The sequence below is a fragment of the Scylla paramamosain genome, chromosome 32 (genome assembly GCF_035594125.1).
Source record: "Scylla paramamosain isolate STU-SP2022 chromosome 32, ASM3559412v1, whole genome shotgun sequence".
In the NCBI taxonomy this organism is placed as follows: domain Eukaryota; kingdom Metazoa; phylum Arthropoda; class Malacostraca; order Decapoda; family Portunidae; genus Scylla; species Scylla paramamosain.
Genome location: NC_087182.1, coordinates 1,124,776 through 1,137,388, shown reverse-complemented (window position 1 = coordinate 1,137,388; position 12,613 = coordinate 1,124,776). Strand labels below are relative to the sequence as shown.

The 12,613-nt window shown below is 40.5% G+C and overlaps 1 protein-coding gene across 5 annotated transcripts; it reads right to left on the bottom strand.

Moving 5' to 3' along the window:
* Window positions 1-81: 81 nt before the first annotated feature.
* LOC135088994 (uncharacterized) lies at window positions 82-10,457 on the bottom strand. 5 transcript variants are annotated; one of them, XM_063984109.1, is made up of 8 exons: window positions 10,080-10,457; window positions 6,996-7,077; window positions 6,515-6,599; window positions 5,664-5,755; window positions 5,354-5,439; window positions 5,033-5,157; window positions 4,632-4,834; window positions 82-1,290 (listed from the first exon to the last, which is right to left on the bottom strand). In XM_063984109.1, the coding sequence occupies exons 2-8, from the start codon at window positions 7,017-7,019 to the stop codon at window positions 1,051-1,053; spliced, it is 855 nt and encodes a 284-aa protein (XP_063840179.1). In that variant the 5' UTR covers window positions 7,020-7,077; window positions 10,080-10,457; the 3' UTR covers window positions 82-1,050. The 5 variants fall into 5 exon arrangements, with proteins under 5 accessions (XP_063840179.1, XP_063840178.1, XP_063840180.1 ...); XM_063984108.1 differs by lacking the exon at window positions 10,080-10,457 and adding an exon at window positions 7,869-7,943; XM_063984110.1 differs by lacking the exon at window positions 10,080-10,457 and adding an exon at window positions 7,345-7,923.
* Window positions 10,458-12,613: the final 2,156 nt, after the last annotated feature.

Here is a 12,613-nt window from a genome sequence, read left to right as displayed (position 1 = left end):
TGGTAGGAAGCAAGATGAGAATGCTCTGCTGTGCCTCAAGTCCACTTAAGCTCCAAAGAACAAGGGTCAGAATAGATAAGATAAGATGTCAATAAACTTTATATGATATAGAGAAAGGTAGAAAGTTACATTCCTTCAGGAAGCAATGATACATTGCAGTTATTTTCGTTATGTATAATATGCATAGTGGTATATAAAATAGTTTGTACAATATCCTCTGCATGCTAAATGATAAAAGCACCATTAACTGAGTAAAACTAGTGATCTGTTACAAGTTATTAAATCATCACAAGTCTTTACTGCACAAGTGTGTCGCATAATTCTTATACTATTTCTAACAGTGATACATATAAAACTTTACTTATAAACTGGTAATGAAATATATAAAGCTTTAATACAAGTGAAAAATAGGCATGAATGGTAAAACTCAACCTGGTGACTCCATAATACCTTCTATTTGTACGTAATAGTTAGTGGCTGGCCACATGGAGAAAGGTGGAGAATGACTGGGTGAAGTAAATATCTCAAGTGGAAGGTAAAAAGTCAGTATTTCTGTAGGTAAAAAACGTGGGACAAAGTCATGAAGAGGCCTAGGAACAAATTAATACATCACAAAAGTAAATCTCACAGCTTGACAAGCTGCCAGATTATGCCCCATTAAGACTTAAGGCTAAGGCTTTCACTCCCCTGGTTGGTGAGTATCCCAAGTTACTCTCCTTTATTACATTGCTAGCATTGTATGCAAATGGGGATGGCAAACAACAGTAAGACCTTGGGCCTCCAAATGCCTACATCTACATCTCTTGTAAAAATCTAAATTAATTAGAGGTCAATAGTTTTTACATATAAAATACATTATAAACACTTTAATGCCCAATTTGATGGCAACTGACCTATATCTGAGTAATTGGTAACCATTTTGTCATTCATGTAAATAATTGCACCATATATTGCCAAGGCAAGTCATGTATCATCAACTGTTCAATAAGTAATGTGTGCAGATATTCTTGTAGGTGCAAATACATGCTAAAAGTCAAGTACAGTAAATCACTAAAGCTTGGGGTCTCCATTGCAAGCAGAGGGACCTTCACCAGGAGCCTGCACTTCATCACTGTTACTCTCTGGATGAAGCTCATGACCGATGCTGTACACCATTATATTTCTCTTGACCCAGGGATGGTACATAGGAGAAGCCTGAAGCTGCACTCCCTTCCTGCAAGACTCCAGGTACTGCTTGGCAAAGAACCTGTTCATTTTGTTCACTTTTGGACTGTTTATGTACCTCTCAATCTGGTGGGAAGACATTTTAAACATTTATGAAGACAGAAGTAAAGTAAATTTTATACTACACTGTATTTACCTTCTGTTTCAGTATCAAGGAAATAGAAACATTAGACACACCTTTCAATTACCCAAGTAACAGCAGCAAATTACTACAAATGTACCAAAGGATGAGGCAGTAGACACCTGCCGAAATGATAATTACTCCCTGTGAGGTCTAAAGCACTGTTCAGGGGGTGCTGTGAATTTATCATTAAACCCAGCTATGACCTCACTGAATGTTTTCCTTTGTGTCTCACAACACAAGGGGGCAGTCACAGCCTGCCCTCTAAAGACAACTCTCTTCCTCCACACAAAACTACAAGCACCTAATAACACACACACCTTTCACTCAAAAATTTTTAAATCATCATGGCGACTCCTACACCAGCCTCGGAGTCCCCATCTGGGGAGGGGACCATGAATGTCCCCAGGTCGGACTGCCTTTCTGTCGACAACCCTAAGTGTCTTGACACCCTCCTCAACTTTTTCTTCATTAACTTCTGCAACATTCGCGGTCTAAGATCTAATTTTCAATCTGTAGAACACCACCTCTCCTCTTCTAAACCTCATCTTTTCCTCACTGAAACTCAGGTGTCTGAGGCAACTGACAGTAGCCCCTTTTCCGTTCCCTCCTACTTTCTCTATCCTCATTTTCGATCCAAAGCTGGATGCTGCGTTTATGTGCGCAATGACTTAACCTGCTCTCGTGCCCACACTCTTGAATCCTCCGAGTTTTCCACCATCTGGCTACGACTACAGAGTCACTCTCATACTAAATTTATCTGTGCTGTATACCTCTCACCTAACTCCTCTGATTATAAGAAATTCTTTGACTACTTAACTTCCAAAGTGGAGCACATTCTGACCCTCTTCCCTTTTGCAGATATCTCCATTCTTGGAGACTTCAATGTTCACCACCAGCTTTGGCTTTCCTCTCCCTTCACTGACCATCCTGGTGAACTAGCCTACAACTTTGCTATCCTCCATGACCTAGAGCAATTGGTGCAACACCGTACTCGTATTCCTGACCGTCTTGGAGATACGCCCAACATTCTTGACCTTTTCCTGACCTCTAATCCTTCTGCTTATGCTGTCACCCTTTCTTCTCCGTTGGGCTCCTCCAATCACAATCTCATATCTTTATCTTGTCCTATTGCTCCAATCTCTCCTCAGGATCCACCTGAGTGAAGGTGCCTCTGGCGTTTTGCCTCTGCTAGTTGGGGGGACCTGAGGAGGTATTTTGCTGATTTTCCTTGGAATGACTACTGCTTCTGTGTCAGAGACCCGTCTTTGTGTGCTGAACGCATAACAGAGGTGATAGTGTATGGCATGGAGGCATACATTCCTCACTCTTTTTCTCGTCCTAAACCTTCTAAACCTTGGTTTAACACAGCTTGTTCTCGTGCTATACATGATAGAGAGGTGGCCCACAAAAGGTACTTAAGCCTTCCATCACCAGAATCTCATGCACTTTATATTTCTGCCCGGAACCATGCCAAGTCTGTTCTCCGACTAGCCAAAAACTCCTTCATTAACAGAAAATGTCAAAACCTTTCAAGATCTAACTCCCCTCGTGATTTCTGGCATCTAGCCAAAAATATCTCCAATAACTTTGCTTCTTCTTCTTTCCCTCCTCTATTTCAACCAGATGGCACCACTGCTATCACATCTATTTCTAAAGCTGAACTCTTCACTCAAACCTTTGCTAAAAACTCTACCTTGGACGATTCTGACTACTTCATGCCACGTATTAAAATTCTTCACAATGATGTTTTCCATGCCCTCGCTGGCCTAAACCCTCGGAAGGCTTATGGACCTGATGGGGTCCCTCCTATTGTTCTCCGAAACTGTGCCTCCGTGCTTGCACCTTGCCTAGTCAAACTCTTTCAGCTCTGTCTGTCAACATCTACCTTTCCTTCTTGCTGGAAGTTTGCCTACATTCAACCTGTTCCTAAAAATGGTGACCGTTCTAATCCCTCAAACTACCGTCCTATTGCTTTAATTTCCTGCCTATCTAAAGTTTTTGAGTCTATCCTCAACAGGAAGATTCTTAAACATCTATCACTTCACAACCTTCTATCTGATCACCAGTATGGGTTCCGTCAAGGCCACTCTACTGGTGATCTTCTGCCTTTCCTTACTGAGTCTTGGTCATCCTCTTTTAGAGATTTTGGTGAAACTTTTGCTGTTGCCTTGGACATATCAAAAGCTTTTGATAGAGTCTGGCACAAAGCTTTGATTTCCAAACTACCCTCCTATGGTTTCTATCCTTCTCTCTATAACTTCATCTCAAGTTTCCTTTCTGACCGTTCTATTGCTGCTGTGGTAGACGGTCACTGTTCTTCTCCTAAATCTATTAACAGTGGTGTTCCTCAGGGTTCTGTCCTGTCACCCACTCTCTTCTTATTATTCATTAATGATCTTCTAAACCAAACTTCTTGTCCTATCCACTCCTATGCTGATGATACCACCCTGCACTTTTCCACATCTTTTCATAGACGTCCAACCCTTCAGGAGGTAAACATATCACGCAGGGAAGCCATTCCCCCTCTTCTACACTGAACATCCTCAGTCTGTCCTTTACTTATAATCTGAACTGGAAACTTCACATCTCATCTCTAGCTAAAACAGCTTCTATGAAGTTAGGCGTTCTGAGACTTCTCCGCCAGTTTTTCTCACCCCCCCAGCTGCTAACTCTGTACAAGGGCCTTATCCGTCCATGTATGGAGTATGCTTCACATGTCTGGGTGGGGTTCCACTCATACTGCTCTTCTAGACAGGGTGGAATCAAAAGCTTTTCGTCTCATCGACTCCTCTCCTCTAACTGACTGTCTTCAGCCTCTCTCTCACCACCGCAGTGTTGCATATCTAGCTGTCTTTTACCGCTATTTTCATGCTAACTGCTCTTCTGATCTTGCTAACTGCATGCCTCCCCTCCTTCCGCGGCCTCGCTGCACAAGACTTTCTTCTTTCTCTCACCCCTATTCTGTCCACCTCTCTAATGCAAGAGTTAACCAGTATTCTCAATCATTCATCCCTTTCTCTGGTAAACTCTGGAACTCCCTGCCTGCTTCTGTATTTCCACCTTCCTATGACTTGAATTCCTTCAAGAGGGAGGTTTCAAGACACTTATTCATCAATTTTTGACCACTGCTTTGACCTTTTTATGGGACTGGCATTTCAATGGGCATATTTTTTTATTGGATTTTTGTTGCCCTTGGCCGGTATCCTTCCAACAAAAAAGTCAATACTTTTACTGCTTCTAAAAATGGTGATTCAGAACATTAAAATCAATCCAAGAAACTTACCTTCATCCACTCACAAGCCGACAGCTCCTTCTTACACATCACAATCTGGTTGGTGATGGGCCGCATGTGCACAATGAAGTACATGTCTGAGCAGTGAAACGCAGCATTGTGAACATGACGAAAAGCTACCAAGGAGACAAACTCTGCCTCAATGCCTGTCTCCTCCTTCACTTCCCGGACAGCTGCTGCACCCAAGTCTTCATCTGGTGAGGAGTGAATGGCTCAAAGATGGAACATAATACAATTCTAAAGTCCATATGCTAAGCTGTGATCCCCTTTATGATTAGCCATCCCAGATAAGTCAAGTTTTGCTTAATTTTGTAGCATGAAAATACAGAGGAGGGAGTTCTTGGCTCTCTCAACTAAATAGTGTAGAGTCACTAGTAAAAGTACAGACTTACTGATTTCTACATAGCCTCCAGGAAGTTTCCAGTGAGGCCTGGAGTAAAACCTCTCTTGCACCACCAGCAGTTCATCCTTGTCATTCACTACAAAGGCGCCGACTCCAATCAGAGTGTGTGCATACCTGAGAGAAGCAGTCTTATGTAAATTAGTCCTGAAAATACTAGTGATTTGCAGGAACCTCTGGCTTACATGGCTGAGCGATGCAATGTTAAATCACAGAACTCAGCATGTTAGATAAAAAAAAAAAAAAAAACTGTGGATAAAGTGCCAAAATAATATGCATGTCTAATACAGAATTCATACATTGTTATTTTCACCTGGGAATATTGTTTGGTTCATTCACTGGCAGCCACCGCACCATCATTACAAAGTCTGTCTTGGCATGGTGGTAGGTGAACCCATGCTGAAATGCATAACACACTCATATGAAAATTATATCCAATTATAAAATAAAAATCAAATTCCAGAATATATAAAATGCCACAAATTTTAATTCTACAATACCACCAGTACATACTCATATGAAAATGTATCCAATAAGGCAAAATCATAAGCACCTGGAGTATATATAAAAAAAAAAAAATTGCAACATAATTTTTTATTCTACAGTGACAAACTAGCACCAACCTTCGCCAGTACCGGTACCCAGTCTGCATGTCGAAGGTCCACTCTGAACCACACTCCTCGCACCCTCTCCTTCCTCCATTGATCAAGGGAAGCTGGCAAGATGAGCATTCATTATACAGGTGCTCATGCACACACAAACAGCTCTGACTCCCAGCAATCAAATCCCCCTGACATGCACACACAAACAGCTCTAACTCCTGGCAACCAACTCTCTGATATGTACACATAAACAGCTCTGATTCCTAGCAACCTTTTAAACACATGCTTGGGACTCATGGGGATGAGGGAAGAACAGGCTTTGTAACTTTGTTCCTTTATATATATATATATATATATATATATATATATATATATATATATATATATATATATATATATATATATATATATATATATACACTCCAGCTTGCCCTCTCCATTCTTGTATCTGGGATGAGTCTGGCCACAATACAACCATTCCATTACTATCATGTGAAGGAACTATGTACCTGGAAGCTTGGCCAACACTTCAGATTATGATGCCCTCAATAATTGCTAACTCAGTTGTTTAGGCTACCTCTGCACATACTCTGGTCTGCATAGTCGACTTGTATTGGTTGCCACAGCCATCCAAACACACTCCAATTATAACTTGCCTCTTCTGTAATAGGTATTAATAGGTACACAAGTAAGAATATAATACCATGTAACATACTCCCCCAATCTAAATTACGGACTACCATGTCCATGTTGACTAAAACTGAATGCTGAAGTAAAAACATAACAAACCAACTCTCCCTGATATAAAATATTTAAGGATAGAGAATGTACATTAACCCTACCCTAACCTTCATCTACGTCATGTATATTACCTTGTAGCATCTGTTCAAGATCCCGCGCAGTGACAGGCTCCTCACTGGAAGATACAGTTATCCCAGAGTATCGGTCTCTTACTCCCTGGAAAAAATGTGCATGAGAATAATTACAAAGCTCTTTGTATATAACCCTCCTCCAGCTCTCAGTTAATATTGCCATAAGGGATACAATATTATCAGCTTGTTTGTGGCTTTTTCTCTTTAAACAATAATAAATAGTGCATATTAGAACAGTAATAACCACCATGACCAATGATACCACATTACAGTCATAATATTATAGACTAGGTTAGGTATGGCAACATTACATCAGGTTAAGTTGGGCTAAAGAAGACCAAATTTCACCAATATTAGTTCCCATTGCCTAAAAACACCAGATTCCCAAGTTTTTATGACCAGGTAAAGTGACAAAAGGAGACTGAAGTGTGCATCTCTACAGGAAACATTTATCACACCCAGACCTTCCGCACAAGCACACCTGGAACCAGTAATGTCCTTCCATGCTGGTGACTAAAGAGCAGCTCTGGTACAGGGGACTGTTAGAGCTGGTGTACTTCAGTCTGCAGAGGAAAGAGGATAAATTTCAAAATAAAACCACACCTCCACCATAAACGTGCCTAACAAGATAATAAGATAATAAAATAGTATGATAAGACCAGCAGGGGTATAATGTTATCAAGGGACCTTCATGTGGCTTGCCACTGTCAGGGTAGGAACTTATCAGGAAGGGCGGTGAATCAATAACACTTGAATTACAATTCTCTATCATAAACATGGGTAAATTTGCTAATGTCCAAGGGTGAGTGGCATCACAAGCCAGTACGTACCTAACACAACTGACAACCTTGAGCTAAACAGAGGGATTTATTGGGATCCTGTGAGGTCGCCTTGAGAGCAACCAGTCGAACCTCTGCGCTATCTGTTATATCCTTTATGTATAAGTTTGTTTACTGCACTATTCTCCTTTTCTTGGCTTGGTTCACGTTAATGTTGATCTTAATTGGTACTGGTAGTAGTTAGGAGCCTTACTATACCGTTATTTAGCAATGGTCACTCACGCAAGGAATCGGTCATTAGTTCTGACACACCAAGCACAGGTATAACGTCTCTCCCACCTCACACTATTCGTAAATACTTCAAACACGTCTCCCTCCTCCCTCCTTATACACAACAGTTTATTTCTTAAGTGTTTCAGTCATGCATTTTTCCTGCATTTCAACCCGTCCTGAGGGCCACAGTTCCTTGGTCACAGCAGAACATGCACTCTAAAACTCTAGTCACTGCCTGGGAGAGGCCACTTGGATGCTCCTCTCAACAGTCAACACACCACAAGAGTGACAAAAACACCTACAGACGCACGAGTCCCCGCAGCACCAGCATGTGTCTCCCTCACCTGTAGGACGGCCAATGCCACACTTCGTCTCCCTTGACCAGCGTTGCCAGATTGTTTTGGCCATATTATCGTACTACACAGGTTGAAATTATTGTACTTCTGGTAAAATTATAGTACATATGTAATTATTCCAAATATTATGCAAAACTACCACTTTCCAAATACAGCAGAATTTAGGTTATATATATATATATATATATATATATATATATATATATATATATATATATATATATATATAGAGAGAGAGAGAGAGAGAGAGAGAGAGAGAGAGAGAGAGAGAGAGAGAGAGAGAGAGAGAGAGAGAGAGAGAGAGAGAGAGAGAGAGAGAGAGAGAGAGAGAGAGAGAGACTCCGCCAGTAATTTCATTGTTACTCGTTCAAAGACGGCAAGTTCTGTGACTCCCTCCCTCTCCGTCTCTCTCGCCCTCACAAGATGTCGGTGCAGATAGAAATAAAGGCGCTATGAGTGTTCTGCCCTCCCGCGCGGCTGGAAAAGAGGAAGTGCTGAGGAAAACTGGGCTGACTTGCGGTAAAGTAGATGTGTATTATTACAGGTAAGTATGCACTGCATAAGCATATGTACAACGAAAGACAAGGCAACACACACACACACACACACACACTTCATAAGCATCTGTACAACGAAAGACAAGGCAACACACACACACTGCATAAGCATCTGTACAACGAAAGACAAGGCAACACACACACACACACACACACACACACACACACACACACACACACTTCATAAGCATCTGTACAACGTAAGAGAAGGCAACACACACACACACACACACACACACACACTGCATCACCGTCTGTACAACGAAAGATAAGGCAACACACACACACACACACACACACACACACACACACACACACACACACACACACACACACACACACACACACCTTGAAATACCTTGAAAAAAAACACTGAATATTTACTGGGAGGGACTGGAAGGGAGTTAGGGAAGGTACCACTCTGATAACGTCACGGCTGGGGGGGACTTGTGACGTCACGGCTGGGGGGTTGATGACGTCACAGCGACTGTTATTTACGTACGTACGTATTTCATTTTGAAAATGACCCCTCTAAAAAACGCAGCTATACAGGAATGCTTTATAAATTCAAACTTGCCCCACATTTTAACTAATGCCACAAATAACAACACATTTCAAAACGCAGTAGTATTAAAGATATTTAAAAAGAAGTATCTGGAAACTGCTGGAACCTTCACCCCATTTAAAATCGTTCAAATGTCCACCCATTCTGGCTTAAACATAACGGGAAACACTTTAAAAAATCTGAACTATTTTCTAAAACCATTCAAAGTGAGCTACAAGCACAAATAAAAAATCTACCGAAAAAAAAAATCAATATTATTGGAAGTTGAACACGAATAAAAACAAGTGTACGGCGCACGCATTTCATTGAGCGGGACGGCAACACACTTAAAAAAAACATCAACTATTTTTTAAAACCAATAAGAACCTAGTACAGGCTGAAATAAAACATTTAGTTTTGGGACCGTAAAGAAATACGCCGAAAACGGCCCTCTTATTTACACAAAAACAACACCAAAATCATCACTTTTCACGCAACACACGCGCTCAAATAACTTAAAAAACAACGAAATATTTTTACAAACCTAAAATCTTAGCTACAAGCCGAAATAAAATACTTAGGAAATATAAAAAAATAGTATTGGAACCGGAGGGGGCTGGGGAGCCTTATCCAAGATGGCGGCGGGGGCGGCCGGTGGAGGGGACGACCAACCCTTCTCACTCATTTAAACCCTCGCCAAACTTAAACTAAGTAATGACAGGTATATCTAACGATCGGATATTAAAGTTTGGTCATGTGGCTCCACTTTGCGACAGTATTTTTTTAAAACGCTCACAGATAAGATAGATAATGGCTGATAAATGGAGATGACCCAGATTGTTTACATTTTCATTAAGTTAAATTTTACGGTTTTTAGCAACGTGACGAGGCTGACACAGGGATATATTGTGCTGGAGGTTAGGTGAGATGCGTTAAAATGAGTTAAAACCGTGGATTGATCAGTTATTCCTTAAAAAGTTACGTTAAGTTACCTAAATTTATTCATGAAAAAGTTACGTTGTTACCTAAATTTATTCTAACACTTCCTGACCTTACCTCCCCTATGGTGGTGATGGTGGTGGTGGTGGTGGTGGTGATCTACCTTCCTGCCTCCTCGTCACTATGGCTGGCTGTCTAGCACCTTCTCACAGCCAAACTTTTCTTTATTTTGCTTGTTTTCACCCACAGCTGCCTTCGGGTGTCCACTGCTAGAGCCCACGCCTTCCTCATTACCAACTAAAGAGGGTTTAACTCATGGGTAAGCCTTGGCAGCCACTGTGTAGGCGTGGTTACACACACAAAAAAAAAAATCTGTCAGGCTGGGAGTTGAAACAGACGTGTACTAACACCACCCATAGACGCGACACACCGACTGGTTAATTTGTCAGGCAGCAGACACGCGCACCCTCCCTTTCACTTGGTCACCTCAGTACTGGCTGGCGCAAATCGGAGTCCTCACCAGCGTTGCCAGATTGTTTTGGATTGTTTTGGATTGTTTTGGCCATATTATCGTACTACACAGGTTGAAATTATTGTACTTCTGGTAAAATTATCATACATATGTAATTATTCCAAATATTATGCAAAACTGCCACTTTCCAAATACAGCAGAATTTAGGTTATATATATATATATATATATATATATATATATATATATATATATATATATATATATATATATATATATATATAGAGAGAGAGAGAGAGAGAGAGAGAGAGAGAGAGAGAGAGAGAGAGAGAGAGAGAGAGAGAGAGAGAGAGAGAGAGAGAGAGAGAGAGAGAGAGAGAGAGAGAGAGGTGTGTGTGTGTGTGTGTGTGTGTGTGTAATGAAAAAAACAACAACAATGCCCTTAACAAACAAAACACTTTCCTAAATACATATAATTAATAATTGGAGAAAAACTACAGGACACTTCGTTAAGTTGTTTACTTACTATGTAGGAGATTACTGGTCTTGTTCTTCTATATATACATCCGGCACGTCGTCAGCAGCCCCGGCACTCTCTTCATTGGAGGAATATAGCACTCTTGATGTCATGTTTTTTTTTATCATTGACTTTGATTGATGGCTTGAAGGTCGTACAGTCACTGCTGGATGTGGAAGTAACACACTGCTTCGCTAGGATGATGTCTCTTACGGTTTCTGTTTTTAGCTTATTTCTGTCTTTTGTTTTCACACGGTTTACACTAGAGAAGCATATATACATACATATATGTATATATATATATATATATATATATATATATATATATATATATATATATATATATATAGAGAGAGAGAGAGAGAGAGAGAGAGAGAGAGAGAGAGAGAGAGAGAGAGAGAGAGAGAGAGAGAGAGAGAGAGAGAGAGAGAGAGAGAGAGAGAGAGAGAGAGAGGTAAACGAATATATAGATAGATAAATAGATAATAGATGGTAACAAAGAAGATGAGTATGCTGTTTCACCATTCTTCTTTTCTACTTTAACGTTTTGTGTTGAGTAATCTTAGACGACAATAGGAAAACTTTCAGCTTCGTACTGCTATAATAGAACCGCTCTCTCTCTCTCTCTCTCTCTCTCTCTCTCTCTCTCTCTCAGATTAACATGTCGCTTCTCATACTGAATACGGAACATAATTGTTTAACTTGTAGATAAGAGGAATGACATGACATAACACACACTGGCAGTCTTGGAAATGAGATGACATAAGAGCATTTCGTTTGTTAGTATGTGAATGGCAACATCCTTATCAAACTTCCTCCTTGTCATTGCATGTCAGTCTGGATGGGGGACGATTGTATAAGGTAATGCTGGTCTCTATACTGCAGCATAACATCTGTTTTATTAGATTGCTTTCTTTCATTTCCGATGTTTTTTTCTGTTATTGTTCTTATTTAATCACCCTGTCAAGCATAATAGTTAGTCTTTGGGTACATTTTTGTATCTTCCTGTTTCTGTCATATTGGAATCTGCACTAATGTCATTTCTAGCTTTAGCACAGATGATTCGTGATTTTGCCTGTAGTTTGGTCGAATTAGTAATAGTTACAGTAGTAGTAGTAGTAGTGGTACGTGCATGGTTGTGATGGTGGTGGAAGCAGTACATTTAAAACGTTACATAATATTGCAGTTTCATCAACTGCTATTATTGTACCCGTCATACAGAAGATGATAAGAAAAAATGGATTGATTACTAATGTACCAGTATATGGCTAATAGGAAATACAATAAAACTCAGTACTTCCTTATTCACATATAGGTCATGCTCCCTCGATGACCTTGAATAGAGTACAGTGCAAGCTTCTACAGATCAATTTACTTCCTTCTCAATTTCTACTTTCAATAGCAAATACCTAAAACACTAGACCTATTAATGAATGACTTTATTGCATACAAGACAGGCAGGAGACTCAAAATTAACTCTCTCTCTCTCTCTCTCTCTCTCTCTCTCTCTCTCTCTCTCTCTCTCTCTCTCTCTCTCTCTCTCTCTCTCTCTCTTATGCTGGATATTAGGGAGCCGTGTCACATGTGCGTCTGAGAAGGTCAGCTGATACTTTCTCCAGCCACATACACTCTACGTGACCTTCAGTCTTAGAGGAGAAGGTTC